Genomic DNA, 16,590 nt, shown 5'->3' on the forward strand with positions numbered 1-16,590 from the left:
TCTTGTCTTTTTCTGCTCCAGTATGTTTAATTTCACAGGTTTGACTCTTGTCATACTGAACACACTTTCTTCATTCGTCGCTCCCTCGCTCTCGTGTGTTCGCTGGTACGTTGATCCCGTCTTTCAAGTGCTGCATTCCTCCATTCCTCCGCTGTCACCGCTCACAGCACAGCCTGCTCATGACTGTTTCACAGTGACAGTGACAAATACAGGTGAAATCTGTATCCAGCAGCGGAAAGAGTGCTACAATTCCCTACTCAAGTTATAGTATTGTTGCTTTGCTGATATTTTACTCAAGTAGAAATAAAAGTACTGGTGTAAAAATCTACTTAAAGTAAAAAAGTAGCTCATTTAAAATGCACTCAGAGTACATTACTGACTTACTCTTTAGAAAAGAGAACGTTGTCAGCTGTGATCTTTTCCATGTGATTCTAAAAGGACGAGAGGACAGAGTTCAAACTCTATTCTTTTAATTGGAAAATTTGGAACTTACAAAATATAGTTCATAAATAAAGTAAAGCCAGATTACTGTCAATGTCAATTTACACTTGTCCAGTTTCTGTTGATCATGGAGAGACACAAAATCTGTCCTCTGTAATGGATGTGATTTAAAATGTAGGGAAGTACAATACTTCAGTATAAACGTACATTACACAAAAAAGCTACTCAATTACAGTATTGTGACTAAATGTAATTAGTTACTTCCACCCTTGTCTGTATCATACCACTGTATGTATTTGATGCACTATGAATGGGACTCAAAAAGAGTCACAGGCCTGTTGGATGACACCCGGTTTACTCTAATTACCCACTGAGCACTACATGTTATTTCAATGTCGTGTCTCTGCTTTATCTGTCATGAAGCCCAGGATCTTTTTGGCTATGTACAGCCCAGTTTTAATGCAGAAATGCATTTAAACCATACATAAACAGCTGTAAATATAAAAAAATATACACCAGAGAGGTACATAAGTACAAAATAATGCTTTATTTTTGCCATTTACCCCAGAAGACTGCCTTCACCTCCTTTCACTTTTAAACCATATGTAGCCTCATTTTATCCTAGACGTCTATAACCATTAAGATGTCTTAACAGCTAATCTCAGTGTATGTTTAAGTCTAGGCCTTAAGTATGAAGGCCTAGAAAGCTGGACTACAACCCTATGAGTCCTTCCTTTAGAGAAACTCTGCTGGTTGCACACTGGAACTTACTGTGTCGTATTCATACCACTGTAAATTGGTTCACACCACATATTTAAGCCTCTGTTATGAGAGGAAGAGATAGGATTAAAGTGTGGATGGTTGTTGCTCAACATCGTGGCTTACAGCAGATCTTTTAAAACACTACGCACCTTTTGTGACGAACCATGACCCCGCTCTTTTGGTTTCAGGATCCGCCGTTCATTGTCTCTTCAGTCTGTAGATGTCTTGCAGGATGCATTATGGGATGGATCTTAATATACAGCAGAACCTGTTCTGTAGCAAACAAATTGAACTCATTAGTTTATATGTCTTGCGGGAGCGGTTTACAGGCTGCGTGCCGGGGATTTCCCTAGATTAATCTTACAATTAAATACCTGCAATTATATTTTACAAGATGTTTACTCATTTTGTGCTTTCTTTTTAATCTTTTCACAGTAAATAAAGCTGCTCTTTCTCCACATATCTTTAACAATAAGATATAACAATAAGTTATATCTTTAATGAGAGTTATTCATGCTTTTATATCCTCTCGCCTGGATTATTGTAACTCCCTTTATACCTGCCTCGCCCAGAAGCAAATCTCACGCCTCCTGCTAGTCCAAAACGCCGCTGCCAGAATGCTGATGGGTCTAAAGAAACGGGAGCATATCACCCCTGTCCTAGCATCATCCTTGCACTGGCTGCCTATAAATGTTAGAATTGATTTTAAAATTTTACTCAGCACTTTTAAAGCACGACTTGGACAGGCCCCAGATAACATTTTAGATCTTTTAATTCCTTATGAGCCTGCTTGTAACCTGAGGTCTGCGGGAAAGTCTCTCCTAGTCGTTCCTAGATCCAAATTCATTTCTGTAAACTTTTTGCTCTGAGCATTTTCATGTTATCATTTGTCATTTTATCCTTGTTTTCTCTGTGTTGAATTGTCACTGTTTTACTACTGTTTCATTGTGTTGTTTTATTCTTATTGTGTTGTCTTATTCTTTTATTGTGTAAAGCAGTTTGTAACTTCTGTTTTGAAAAGTGCTATACAAATACATTTCTTCTTCTTCTTCTTCTTATTCTTCTTCTTATTATTATTATTATTATATCATCACAGCTCTCTCTGCCCCCTCCCTGGTCATTTGCCCTTTATTTTATGACACTATTAACAAGTTGCCGCTCTCTCTCTCTCTTTCCCCGTCTCCTTATCTCTCCTCTCCTCTCCTCTCCTCGTATCTCCCCCTCTCCACCTCTCACTCACTCTCTCTCTCCCTCCCTCCTTGCCTCTCCTCCTCTTCTTTCCCTCTCTCTCTCTCTCTGCTCTCGCCGCTCCGCTGAGTGAAAGCAGCAGCTGCCAAGTTGGAGTGGCTGTTACCTGAACTGGACGGAGGAGGACTGAGCGTGTGGTGTGTGTGTGTGTGTGTGTGTGTGTGTGTGTGTGTAGGAAGAGGCAGACAGGGATTAGGAGAGCCGCTCAGGGATGCCAGCTGCCTCTATATCGGGCATCGTGCCACAATGATGGAGGCAAAACCAGACTCCCTGATTCTGACCTCCTGACCCCCTGAGCAGCATCCCAGCGACTAAACACACCTATTTCCTGACTTCTTCCACCCAGTTTAACCAGAGTTTTTTTCTTTTAATCCATCAAAATTATTCACTTCTATTATTCACTTCATCAGGAAAACCATTCCCTGGATGAATAAAAAAAAAAAGATGAGAATTGTGTATCGGTCGTTTTATCCTCCAGCCACAGAGGCAAGAAATCTTCAAAATCAGCCAGATGGTTTAAGTATTTTATCGGAAAACTATATTTTTTAGAGCAGAATACAACCTTGAAGTCACAGCAAACTCATCAGCCACAGTCAGGATTTACCGACATGTTGCCAGTGGCTGATGTTAATTTCCCACCTTGGGTACAGCAGCAACACTTAATTCACTCAAACGGCCGCTCCTATGTGTCTTGTTTGAATGTAAATGACAGGTAGATAAGGTGGAGGCCTTCAGCAGACTCGTCTTTATTTTGTCTCCGTCAGCACTGTTTGAATGCAAATCTCCAGGATTGAGATAATCTTGTTAGGCTGGTGAGTGGATGTGTGTGTGTGTGTGTGTGTGTGTGTGTGTGTGTGTGTGTTGTGTGTGGGGGGGTGTCTTTGTGCTGTAACTACCTTGCCAGACACAGTATCTTTGAATAACATACAAAATACAAAGTAGTGTGTGTGTGTGTGTGTGTGTGTGTACATACACATATACATTGTATATTTGTAATAGTGTAGTTATCTATCTCATAATGTGTGTCTGAGTGCTTTTGTATGCCTATATAACTTATTTTTTTGAAGGTACATTTCATCTAACAAAACTACTTAAGCAGCCAATTAAGATGAAGACAATTAATAATTAATTGGACAAGTAATATGTCAGTGGGTAAAGCTATATCTAATGGAAAAAATCTCTATAATGTCATATTTATAGTGACTTAGTGTGTCTGTGGTACTGAAAAATTATCATACTTTATGGTATTTATATCTCCAATGGTATCACTATAATATTCCTATGAGATGTCACATGTTAGCTTATGGTTTTGCTGTGATATTTGTATAGTATTCCTCTAAAGTTCACCATAGGATTACCATAGCCGAGTTGTTTTTCGCAAGGCAAAGCAAAAACAGTTTCCAGAGCACAGTGGTGTAGCCCAGAGCGTTGAGATCAGCTGATCGTCAATGAAAGACGAGGAAGTTGAGGGGGAAAAACAAAACAAAAAAAGTCAAATTAATCGAAGTTGTTTGACAGCACAAAGTTTACCGAGCAACTGTGTAACTCTATACTCTGTTGTGGAGGGGTTGGTCGGGATTGGTGTGGGTTTTTTGGATCAAAACTGGGGGGAAAACAACGAAATTCCAGATTTAACATGTTTCGGTTCATACGACGTGGTGACGTTTTTTGCAGGAATGTGTGTGATTTGCGGGGTTGCACCGGGGAGGGCGACGGGAAGTCTGGCCGCCTCCCCTTTGGTATAAAACCTCCCAGTCAACCATCACTCTTCCTCTTTCTGTTACCTGGCTAGGGGCAGCAGCTTTGGCCGAGAAAACCAGTAACACCGGTAAGTGCGATTTAGCTTCAACTCTTACGGTGGATGGAGAGTAGGGCCTTCGTGTCTGGACGTTTGTGAGATTTATTTAGGTTCGTTTTTTTTATGATGTTTGAAACGTTTTCCCTCAACTTTGGCGCTTCCGTTATGTAATACTTAAATTAACCTGTGGATTTTTACGTGGATTATGCCTGGAAATCTCGGGTTCCCACTTGTTGTCTCTGGTTACGGTCGATGTCAGCGCCATGTGGTTTTTATGGAGTTTAGACGAGTTTTATTGTTTCTTTTTGTAAAGCACCCACTTTAAAAAGAAAATCCGCTAAAATGGGGGAGGGGGAAACGGTGGGTAAAGGAACAAAGGGGCTTGAGAAAGCGACTATGTGAGGATGCTGGAAAGGCATTTCTTTTCTCCAGCCTCCTGAAACAACTGTGCATATTCTCAGACGACAGGTGTGGGGAGTCCGGACAAATGACTTGTGAATATTTGGAAATCTTTCTGTAACTTTACACGACGTGGCCCATGAAGTAACACGTGTCCCGCTTGGCCTGTGGCCGAGTGCGGCCTAGTAGCCACCAGTTCAAGCCTCCAATCCCCTCGACCAAATCCGATGAGTAATTTGATCACTTGAATTGACGTTACACGTATTTGAGCGGTTTTGGAGCTCTCCGGTGTTAATTTGTGAAGCAGCACTACTAAAACAATGAATACAAAAGTCAAACCGGCCCGAGGTGTCACAGTACCGTTACACCATTAGCTGGTAATGCTAGCTAGGCTAATGTGTAGCATCTGAAAATGATGTGGGCTAACTGTTAACGAATGGGACTCTTTTTCAACAGAAACTACACAATGGCAAAGGAAAAGATCCACATCAACATCGTGGTCATCGGCCATGTCGACTCCGGCAAGTCCACCACCACCGGCCACTTGATCTACAAGTGCGGAGGAATTGACAAGAGAACCATTGAGAAGTTTGAGAAGGAAGCCGCTGAGGTGAGCAGCTTTTTTAATTAACATTATCCGATCTTTTAGCTTGTAACCGTTGAGTTAAAGATGGCGTCGTCAGCGTGCCTCCGAACGTTCTGCCCGGCACTTGGGTGTGGGTAGCGAGTGCGCGCAGGCGGGGTGGGGCTTACGCAAGCAGCATTGATAATGACGGTGCACTTTGTTCAATGGAGGCCTCGGGCCTGCCACACTGGTTAGAGGTACAGCCTGTTTGAATTAAATTGTCTTAACTTGTAAATGTAAATAAGTAAATTAAAAAAAATAAAATAAAAAACCAAATGACTCAAATGATGATTCATCCCTCTTCAGATGGGCAAGGGCTCCTTCAAGTACGCCTGGGTGCTGGACAAGCTGAAGGCTGAGCGTGAGCGTGGTATCACCATTGACATTGCTCTGTGGAAGTTTGAGACCACCAGGTACTACGTGACCATCATTGATGCCCCCGGACACAGGGATTTCATCAAGAACATGATCACTGGAACCTCTCAGGTAAACATTGGTGGTATTTACTGAAATGCCAACTTATCTTGCACATTTACCCAACTCTGATTTGTAGGCAGTGGTACTGTAAAATGTAGGCATAGCTGCATTGGCGCAATTGACTGTGCAGCCTCAATTAGTTTTTCAGGCCTGTACCCACAAAACATGATGATTAAAGTGTCTAAATTGACTGTGTCCATTCAGGCTGACTGCGCCGTGCTGATTGTTGCCGGTGGTGTGGGTGAGTTCGAGGCCGGAATCTCCAAGAACGGCCAGACCCGCGAGCACGCCCTGCTGGCCTTCACCCTCGGTGTGAAGCAGCTCATCGTTGGCGTCAACAAGATGGACTCCACCGAGCCCCCTTACAGCCAGAAGCGCTTCGAGGAGATCACCAAGGAAGTGAGCGCCTACATCAAGAAGATCGGTTACAACCCCGCCACCGTGGCCTTCGTCCCCATCTCTGGATGGCACGGAGACAACATGCTGGAAGGCAGCGACAAGGTGAGGAGCTTGTGACGTGATGAGCGCACTGTGACACTGCTTGTGTTGTGGCACTGAAATTGACCACAACAGCTCTTGCAGGTGAGCTCATTCTTAATTTGTCACTATAGATGAGCTGGTTCAAGGGATGGAAGATTGAGCGCAAGGAGGGTAATGCCAGTGGAACCACCCTGCTGGAGGCCCTGGATGCCATCCTGCCCCCCTCCCGTCCCACTGAGAAGCCCCTCCGTCTGCCCCTGCAGGACGTCTACAAAATTGGCGGTAAGAACACGCCATGAGTTCTGTATTGTCATGGTAACAAATTGGTGCTCAATTTTGTAGTTTGTTAAAAATATATCACACATGTCCTGTCTCTTGTCAGGTATTGGAACTGTCCCCGTGGGCCGTGTGGAGACCGGTATCCTGAAGCCTGGCACAGTTGTCACTTTCGCCCCCGCCAACGTGACCACTGAGGTCAAGTCTGTGGAGATGCACCACGAGTCTCTGACTGAGGCTAACCCCGGAGACAACGTCGGCTTCAACGTGAAGAACGTGTCCGTCAAGGACATCCGCCGTGGAAACGTGGCTGGAGACAGCAAGAACGACCCTCCACAGGAGGCCGGCCACTTCACCGCCCAGGTCGGCATAGTTGACTAATCGGTGAATCTGTTCCATGGCATTGTGCTGTAATTGATGCACATCTAATCGCAAATGTTTCCACAGGTCATCATCCTGAACCACCCTGGCCAGATCTCTCAGGGTTACGCCCCCGTGCTGGATTGCCACACCGCCCACATCGCCTGCAGGTTCAACGAGCTCAAGGAGAAGATCGACCGTCGTTCCGGCAAGAAGCTTGAGGACAACCCCAAGTTCCTGAAGTCTGGAGACGCCGCCATCGTCGAAATGACCCCTGGCAAGCCCATGTGCGTGGAGAGCTTCTCCGACTACCCTCCCCTCGGTAAGTGATCAATGCACTCCTAACACCTGACAGAGGGCCCTCTATAAGCAGACTCTTCATTGAGGGATGGTAATTGACCCCTCCCTCTCCTTGGTTCAGTATCTGCACAACTTGGCAAAGATGGTTAATTTGGTGCCAAAGGGAGCACTCTTAATGTAATTTGACTCAAAATTCATGAGGATGGCTTTGAGTAATGCTCACGTCTCTCAAACATGTCCTCCCTCCTCCAGGTCGTTTTGCTGTGCGTGACATGAGGCAGACCGTGGCCGTCGGTGTCATCAAGGGCGTCGAGAAGAAGGTTGGCGGCAGTGGAAAGGTCACCAAGTCCGCACAGAAGGCCGGCAAGAAATGAATTCTCGCCCAGGACATCCAGCAAAAAGACGCGTCTCGGCAGCAGCGGGCCGCCCCGTCCCCTCTTCCTCCCCCCCACCCTGCACCGTCTTCTCTGAGGCAGAGCTCTCTACTTAAGGACTGGCTTATGCTGATAAAAACCCATCGTAAAAGTTTTCGCAGGAAAGGAACTCAACGTGGCATCGTCTCTTACCTGAATCACAAGACGACAGTGCCTCTTTCAGTTATTAAATTTTAAGTTGGAAATGGTTTAGAACTGTATCTTGATGTTGATGCCACAAATTGATTGGAAAGAAAGCTGCTGGTAACTAATAAAGGTCTTTAAAAATATTGAAAGACCAACCTGTCTTGCTCCTTTGCCTCTTTCAGTGGGATTAGTTCGTATTTCAGCCGTAGACGAGCCTCACTGTGTCCTGTCTTGCAGCTGTTTTTAACCATGTTATCTGTGTCCGGTGATGCTTTCTGCACATCCAATCGCCTTGGTGGGGTTACACTGTCCCAGCCAATGGCTCCCCTATTTCAGTCTGACAGCAGAGATCGAGCATGCACAGCCCTCCCTCCTCTCCCTCTGGCTCAGTATAAAAACTCATGACAGATCATATTCTGTCCTTTTTCTCCCGTGTAAATCAGGGGACACCCGTTAGCTGTCTGGGCACAGGTTGGTGAAATGTTAAATTTGCTAATACCTTCAATCTTTACCATAGCGGCATGGAAAGGGGAATGGGTAGGGCATTTGGCAGAAAAATGCAGCATGTGAGGGTTTTTTTTATATATGGTTTAGCCTCATTTAGACATCTTGCATCATCTGTTAATATTGTGATAACAGCTTGTCATAAACTGGTATTGCTTAGCTGTATTTTATTCCTATTTCTAGTTTGGATAACGTTTGCCAGCAAAGCATGCAAGCTCACCTCTGATATCAATGTTTTGTCCAAATTCAAGGACATGGCATGTGTTGTACTCCACTCTGTAAAGAATTACGATACAATGATCCCAGATATAAATGTGGTTTGTTTTTTTTCCGTATCCTGGAATAACTGGTGAGTTTGCGGCTGTAATGAGTTGGCCGTTTTTTTTGCTTCTCATGATAGTCGCTTGTAGCGGCGGGGGCGCGCATACTGCCGCACGGTCTCGGTGCGCGCGGCTGCGGCAGACAACATGGCGGCGCTGCGCTACCGACTCAACATGGAGGCCGGTACAGAGCACATGGCGCGTGACTCACCCAGGCGCCGCTCTCCCGGTGCCATGCGTGAACACCGAAATGTGACATTGAATTAATCAATCAGCGCCGGTTTATGCCATAACATGGACATAAAGAACTAATTGAAGTAGATTAATATTAACGCCATACATCTATCTTATAATTCGTCCTTTGATATGAATTGGTATAAAATTACATAACTGTTCACTGTAGGTGGGGAGAGTGAAAAACACAAGACGTCCGTATACGTTTTATCTTAGTCCAAATTTGTAGGGATGAAATTAAAGTGTTTTTCCTGTTTGAGGAACAATGACTGTCTGCCGCTGCCAAACCCCTTTACCACAGATTCAAAATAAACTGCCCAGTTTTCAGCTTAAACTGTAGCCTACTGGCCCTCCTGTTTTTCTTTTACCAGTAAATCAAAATGGGAAAAGAAAAGATCCACATCAACATCGTGGTCATTGGCCATGTCGACTCCGGCAAGTCCACCACCACCGGCCACTTGATCTACAAGTGCGGAGGAATTGACAAGAGAACCATCGAGAAGTTTGAGAAGGAAGCCGCTGAGGTGGGTTTTGGTTTTGGGGAAACCTGATTAATGAGGATAAGTCACGAAGACACACAGACTGTAAGAGGTGCAGTTAACGGGCGTGGTGAGAAAAGCTGCAGCATTGCTTGGATACAAGTGCCACCTACTGTACAAAGATGTGTACTGTTTATCATGGCTTTGACCATTTTAATTTGAGTTGCAAGACATAAGGCTATCTTTACCATTCATACAGATTCAAAGTAACATGAGGATTATATTAAGGATGCACAAAGTGGGAAAATCTGCCTGCAATATAACTGAACTACTTCGGCACATTAAAATAATTATAATAAATTAGAATTTCAGCTCTAGTTAATTAAATATAGCCTATATAAACAACATTGCCTAATGGATGATTAGATAGCACATTAAATAGAAAACTTAATAGGGGGATAATGAACTAAAGTATAAGGAAAACACAAGAAATGGGATTCTGCATGAAAGATTGGACTAGGACTAATTGATGATATAATGGCAGATCAAAAATTTACTGGAGGATAAAATAGGCCTAAATAAAAAGTGAAAAGAATGCACATGTAACAAGGGGGAATCTGCATGAAATAAATTGGACTGATATTACTTGGGCACATTAAAGCAGTGCCAGTACACTTGAAAAGTAATGAATGATATGTAACTATATAAGTGATTTGGCTAAGACAAAAAGTCATTTTTTTCCCACTTAAAAATAGTTATTGAAGATTTCACCATTTGCATTCCCTCTGAGCTATGACTCAGAGGGATGAACACAGAGGCATTTACCACTACAGGATCTGATGTAACTATTCCTGAGCTGTTTAGGGGGAGCAGTGAGCAACTATTTAGAAACTTGGCTTGGATGGTAGAGGAAAGGGTGGGCGACTGTTGGCGTGTCATTAAGATTATCAAGTTGGCACCTCCCATCGAAGAAGTTTCCTTAAATTCGACTCACAACACGTCCTGTAGGCTCAGTGGGAATAAACTGAAATTTAGCAAGAAGGAAAGCCATGGATTTAATCTATGTATATTATACAAAATGAAGTGAAATGTGGAAATTCACAGTTTCTAAAATCAGTTTTCTCTATTCTGATGGGATACAATTCTCTGTAAAGACCAAATTTGAGCCAAGGCAAAAAGGAAGTTGGTTTCCTCCTAATAGAATGACATAATTCTATTAAAAAAGACTTTTGGACAAACCTTTCTTGTTCATTTGTAACAGAGATTTCCGTCTTCCTGCCCTTTCTCTCTCTCTGTTACTGTCTGCTCTCCTTCATCACATCCCGGGCCAATAGATGGGCAAGGGCTCCTTCAAGTACGCCTGGGTGCTGGACAAGCTGAAGGCCGAGCGTGAGCGTGGTATCACCATCGACATCGCTCTGTGGAAGTTCGAGACCATCAGGTACTACGTGACCATCATTGATGCCCCGGGACACAGGGACTTCATCAAGAACATGATCACTGGAACCTCTCAGGTAAACACACGCCTGCATTTTAACCCGTCCTGCGCCGTCTGTCGTCTCTCAGGCTGGTGTGTTTTACTGTAAGATCTCATGAGGTTTCGTAATGTGGCAAATGGACAGAGGTGGAGACTCGATTCACATGACTTGGACTCGGGTAATTGCTTGAGACTTGACTTGATGCATGAAGAGAAGACTTGACTCGGGTTCTGGTGAATTGGGACTTGACTTTGACTTGTACTTTGATGACTTGAAAAGGTTTCTAAAGTCTTGACTTGAGATCTTGTGTTTGTGCAAATGACTCAGATTGAAAGTGATGAGATTTGTACGCAGACGACTGAATTTAAATTCTGTTTTCTGAATTTGTATGGAACGATTGAATTTATTAAAGTTGAAACTGATTATAGAAATCAAACTCATGATGCTCTTACCAAGTTTTTATCCTATTAAAACCATATTGCATTGAAAAGTCCTAGATATTTAGTTTTCTTTAAGATATTAAATTGATACTGGACTCTTGATTTGTTCTGACTTGACTCGCTCTTCTACATTTAGACTTGAGACTTGACATTAATGACATGGACTTGACTTGGGAGTGCGGGACTGTTAAAAAATCTGTGATGGTTTTATTGGTTGGAATTTTTATGTACGCCCCCTGGTACGCGATGATCACATCCATCTCCTCTCGTTCAGGCTGACTGCGCCGTGCTGATTGTTGCCGGTGGCGTGGGTGAGTTCGAGGCCGGTATCTCCAAGAACGGCCAGACCCGCGAGCACGCCCTGCTGGCCTACACTCTGGGCGTGAAGCAGCTCATCGTTGGCGTCAACAAGATGGACTCCACCGAGCCCCCTTACAGCCAGAAGCGCTTCGAGGAGATCACCAAGGAAGTGAGCGCCTACATCAAGAAGATCGGTTACAACCCCGCCACCGTGGCCTTCGTCCCCATCTCCGGGTGGCACGGAGACAACATGCTGGAGGCCAGCGACAAGGTGAGCAGCTTGTGACGTGATGAGCGCACTGTGACGCTGTAATGTTAAGCTACAGCGCCTAGACCAGGTCTTCCCTCAGTTAAGCAGCACCACAAAGGTTTCAAAGAGTTTCAAAGAGTCATAAATCTGTGACAATGACTCAAATTCATGTGGCTTCTCTACTCCTCAGTCTAAAGGTAATATTTAATGTATAAGGATGACGTGTATAAAATGATAAGAAATGGCTGAGCTTGAACTTATAAAGAATGAAGTGTAGAACCGGCACACTATGCTCCAATGGTACCTTTATTTAATAGAATACAACGTTTCAACCCTACTGGGTCTCTGTCAGGTCTTAAGCATGAACTTATGAAATCAAACGCTAGGCCTAAGCACTGACTTTTCTTTCTCTCACTCCCTCCCTCACTCTGTTTCCCTCTCTCTCTCTCTCTCTGTCTCTGTATTTGTATTTCCCCCACTTCCCTCCATTGCAGATGGGCTGGTTCAAGGGCTGGAAGATTGAGCGTAAGGAGGGCGGTGCTTCTGGCATCACCCTGCTGGAGGCCCTGGACTCCATCATGCCCCCCTCCCGCCCCACCGACAAGGCCCTGCGTCTGCCCCTGCAGGACGTCTACAAGATTGGCGGTAAGGAGTGTAACGCGACGCAACACAAAGTAATGTAACGTAACGTCACGTCCCGCCGTGTCCGATCACAACACAACACATGACATTAGGTCAGAGACATTTCATTTTAGCGACCCACGAAGCGAACATGCACATCGCTATGCATTACTCCTAGGACCGGGACCTGGAACAGTACGATCGCTACGTTTAAGTCTTCCAAAACATAAGGAAGAAACTCCTGCGTCCACGAAATCACCAAAACATCAACACAACAACAAACAACACAAATTGGCACAGATGTGACTTCATATGTGTGGGTGTAATTTTGACACATTGCATTTTAGACCGTTTTACCATTTTCTTTTGTCAGTCATTTATTTTCAATTTTAAAGAAGTGTAAATTATGGTAGGATAGTGTACAATATAGTCATTTAAGACCATTTTCAATAGTCTACAGTTTTCACAAAATTATCCTCAGCTCTTTTCCAGACTAATTTTCTGTCTCCGCTCAGTATTCCTCTCCACATGTTATTCTTGTCAGTGCAGCAATACAATGTAGTACTTTTGACACACTGTGAAATCACAAAATAACTGAATTTCAAAAGATGGATACCAAGAAACACTAATTTGCAGGTGATACAGCCATTTATTGAAGCAAACAGCCTACACTTAGCAGCTCACACAGACCTTCATCAGGGCCTGTGTATGAAGAAACTGAAGCTGAAGCTGCCCATCAAGGTCCTTTTTATTTTAAAGCAAACTGAAGAGAGTATTATCGTCTCTCTCAGGTATTGGAACCGTCCCCGTGGGCCGTGTGGAGACCGGTATCCTGAAGCCCGGCATGGTCGTCACTTTCGCCCCCGCCAACGTGACCACTGAGGTCAAGTCTGTGGAGATGCACCACGAGTCTCTGCCCGAGGCTCTCCCCGGAGACAACGTCGGCTTCAACGTCAAGAACGTGTCCGTCAAGGAGATCCGTCGTGGAAACGTGGCCGGCGACAGCAAGAACGACCCTCCCATGCAGGCTGACAACTTCACCGCCCAGGTGAGTCCCAGGAGCTGGAAGATAAAAAGAAAAGGGGAAAAGATTGGGGATTGGGGTCTTTTCATAAGCTTCTCTTCATCATTGAGAAAATAAAAGTGTACTGTGTGTTCCCTTGTAGTTTTTACATTAATATGCACAGATATAGTAGAAAGAAACCAAAATAATTGTACTCCCTTTTCACTGCAGGCCTTTTTTTAACTTTAAAGGAGCAGTAAGTAATCTATTCTATTACCGAGGTGTCTGTCGACCTCTATTGGTGACTAGTAGGAACTGCAACAACATTGACAGGTCTCTGGTCCCTTTGAGTTACGGTAGCATTCAGAATTCAGCCAAGCAATAAATTTCACACATTTTCACAATGGAGACAGAAAGCCAGCTGATTGGAGCAGAGATCCAACAGAAACATCTTGTGGAAAAGGTGTTATATCACCATGCAAAATACTGGAATAATAATACTGCTTTTGTCACTTGCTTTTTTGCGTAAGAATGAAATGTTTTGAGATGCCAGTCGCTCACTCATAGCACCGTCCTCCATCACTGAGCAGTTGAAAATGGAAGTAGGGGTGGTGGGAGGGACTTGAGTTTTTGTTCCAAAACAGAGTACAGGCTGGAAAGTGAGCCAGAAAGCCAGAAATATCAGCACCTGGCCAAGTAATCGTCTTTGGTATTGATCAACAGCCCCAGCAACTACCCTGTCAACCCCCTGCAGATATATTATGGGGCAGTAGGGCAGTAAAAATCTTCGTTATTGCCCCTTTAACCTCCCCCCTCTCCACAGGTCATCATCCTGAACCACCCTGGCCAGATCTCTCAGGGTTACGCCCCCGTGCTGGACTGCCACACCGCTCACATCGCCTGCAAGTTCAGCGAGCTCAAGGAGAAGATCGACCGTCGTTCCGGCAAGAAGCTTGAGGACAACCCCAAGGCCCTCAAGTCCGGAGACGCCGCCATCATCACCATGGTGCCAGGAAAACCCATGTGTGTGGAGAGCTTCTCCCAGTATCCTCCCCTGGGTGAGTACAACACGCTCCATGCTCCGTCCATACTCAAGATGTACGCAACTGTGGTGCTGTAAGGCGCTTTGGATAGAAGCAGCCACCAATTGGCAGATATAAATGTTATAAAGGAAATGATAAAGGAACATAAATCTGGCATTGAGGTTCATTTTGGCATGAAGTCATTTTTGGATTACGTTACCTGTGATGATTAAAAATAAAAGATGGACAGTCATGATCTGCAATCTGTAGTAGACCTCAACATTTTTTTCACAATGACAGATACTTAATTTAGGCATGGGAAAGTGACTACCCATAAAATGTTCTTCCAATGTAGTTTTTCCTTTTCTTCTAATGCAGAATAGCAACTTAAATTTAGTTTCAGTGGAAACTGCCTTTCATTGCTGTAATCCAACACCAAAAACGTGCATTAATATAGTTTAATTATCATCGTGTTTAATATCATCACATGCCTTATCAGCACAAAGACACTTTAGAGTGGATGATTTTGGACTGATTCATCCTGTGCCATTCCACACAAATTTGGGTGTCAAAATCCCCTCCATGGGCTTTGTGAGAAAAACCTCACACCATGATGTTGAAATATTAATTGCTATTTTTTGTGCTCAGTTTGTGAAACGTGAGTCTGCCTTTACACCAACTGCCTTTACCGTTAATACAGTTTACATAATGTATAATCATCATCCACTAATTCCACCTTAAACACCGAGACTGTTTGAAGCCTCTGTCTGACTCTTTGTCCCGCTCCCTCCTCGCCCGTCTCTCTCCTCCAGGTCGCTTCGCTGTGCGTGACATGAGGCAGACCGTGGCCGTCGGCGTCATCAAGGCCGTCGACAAGAAGGTCGGCGGCAGTGGAAAGGTCACCAAGTCCGCACAGAAGGCCCAGAAGACTAAATGAATTCTCGCGCAGGACATCCAGCAGAAAGACACGTCTCGGCAGCAGCGGGCCGCCCCGTCCCCTCTTCCTCCCCCCCACCCTGCACCGTCTTCTCTGAGGCAGAGCTCTCTAGTTAAGGACTGGCTTATGCTGATAAAAACCCATCGTAAAAGTTTCCGCAGGAAAGGAAGGCTCATGCTCCAACATCAGTCTGCTTTAGGGAAAATTATGATGATGATTATGTTGAAACCAAAAGAATAAAATTCTTGAATCATTCATTGCCAAATGAAGAACTTTGTTTCCTTGTGTTTTATTAGATTCAGCAAATTTTGTCATTTTTTCTAAACAAATTCTCACTACAAAATAATCACAACAACTCACAAATGACAAGTTCTGTAAAATGTTTATTCTGCTGCTTTAATGAAAAGATTATTTGTTATTGGTAACCTGCAGTAGCAATCCACCTCAAATGACAACAAGCATACAGAAGAAAACACTGCAGTCATAAAAAGTCTTTCTGAGCTATTAACATTAAAGATGAATGAGGTCTGAGTTTATGAGCTCTAAATTGATTAGTTGGCCAATTTATTATTTAGTTATTCAACTTTTTTTTTTCATTTGTTCTCAAGATTCTGGGTTGAGAGGTTAGGGTTAGGCCTACAGCTACAAAGGATGGCTTTATTCCTTATTCTCTTAAAAACCTCTTCCACCCTGACGCTCCCACTGGTGGGTCCATCATTACAAACATATGTTGCGCGGCCAAGCTTTGTTCAAACCCACAGAACTTTATTTTAAATTCTAGTCAAGATCCCAGTGTTTCCAAAGATACCACATATGTCTGAGGCTGAGTTACAGGAAAAAGTGTAGAAAATGATACACAAACATCAAGATTTTTTCCATTTGATGTAATAGTGCAGCCACAAAAAACGTTGTCTGTGGTTTGAATATTTCACTCAATACAAGCAGCTATAGCTTCAATGAAGCGCTGGAACGAGCAGATACAGAATATATCTGACACAGTGTGGAATTTCTAACTTTAAAGCTACTTAAGGGGGAAATCAGGGTGCGAGGGGTTAATACACTTAACGCAGTGCAAGTTTTGCAACACTGAACACTGTTTTCTCTCACTGTTTTCACAAACATCCCCTCCAGTGTGTTTCTCCTGTAATATGACACTATGCACTGGTGAAATCAGTGTGTGTGTGTGTGTGTGTGTGTGTGTGTGTGAGACAACAAATAAGGGCATACATTAACAGCCGTAGAATCGGCTCCTCCTCAACCATAAAGTATTTATAAG

At 43.8% G+C, this 16,590-nt stretch overlaps 2 protein-coding genes across 2 annotated transcripts; both read left to right on the forward strand.

Moving 5' to 3' along the window:
- The first annotated feature begins 4,201 nt into the window (after positions 1-4,201).
- On the forward strand, positions 4,202-7,869 carry LOC139908387 (elongation factor 1-alpha-like). Its single transcript, XM_071895065.2, has 8 exons — positions 4,202-4,279; positions 5,105-5,258; positions 5,580-5,759; positions 5,955-6,251; positions 6,362-6,512; positions 6,613-6,869; positions 6,954-7,188; positions 7,419-7,869. Exons 2-8 carry the CDS (start codon positions 5,115-5,117, stop codon positions 7,538-7,540), a joined length of 1,386 nt encoding a protein of 461 aa, XP_071751166.1. The 5' UTR covers positions 4,202-4,279; positions 5,105-5,114; the 3' UTR covers positions 7,541-7,869.
- A 137-nt stretch (positions 7,870-8,006) lies between these two features.
- Positions 8,007-15,586, forward strand: LOC139908386 (elongation factor 1-alpha). Its single transcript, XM_071895064.2, has 8 exons — positions 8,007-8,197; positions 9,156-9,308; positions 10,598-10,777; positions 11,456-11,752; positions 12,226-12,376; positions 13,144-13,400; positions 14,179-14,413; positions 15,190-15,586. The coding sequence occupies exons 2-8, from the start codon at positions 9,165-9,167 to the stop codon at positions 15,312-15,314; spliced, it is 1,389 nt and encodes a 462-aa protein (XP_071751165.1). The 5' UTR covers positions 8,007-8,197; positions 9,156-9,164; the 3' UTR covers positions 15,315-15,586.
- The last annotated feature ends 1,004 nt before the right edge of the window (positions 15,587-16,590 follow it).

This window comes from Centroberyx gerrardi, chromosome 19, assembly GCF_048128805.1.
Source record: "Centroberyx gerrardi isolate f3 chromosome 19, fCenGer3.hap1.cur.20231027, whole genome shotgun sequence".
NCBI lineage: Eukaryota > Metazoa > Chordata > Actinopteri > Beryciformes > Berycidae > Centroberyx > Centroberyx gerrardi.

What these genes read in the sequence shown, in the direction of transcription:
- LOC139908386 (XM_071895064.2), top strand. Translation starts at nt 9,165, where the DNA reads ATGGGAAAAGAAAAGATCCACATCAACATCGTGGTCATTGGCCATGTC. An exon ending in TGCTGGAGGCCAGCGACAAG is followed by an intron (nt 11,753 to 12,225) that starts GTGAGCAGCTTG and finishes CCTCCATTGCAG; the next exon opens with ATGGGCTGGTTCAAGGGCTG. An exon ending in CTCCCAGTATCCTCCCCTGG is followed by an intron (nt 14,414 to 15,189) that starts GTGAGTACAACA and finishes TCTCTCCTCCAG; the next exon opens with GTCGCTTCGCTGTGCGTGAC.
- LOC139908387 (XM_071895065.2), top strand. Translation starts at nt 5,115, where the DNA reads ATGGCAAAGGAAAAGATCCACATCAACATCGTGGTCATCGGCCATGTC. An exon ending in TGCTGGAAGGCAGCGACAAG is followed by an intron (nt 6,252 to 6,361) that starts GTGAGGAGCTTG and finishes TTGTCACTATAG; the next exon opens with ATGAGCTGGTTCAAGGGATG. An exon ending in GGACGTCTACAAAATTGGCG is followed by an intron (nt 6,513 to 6,612) that starts GTAAGAACACGC and finishes GTCTCTTGTCAG; the next exon opens with GTATTGGAACTGTCCCCGTG.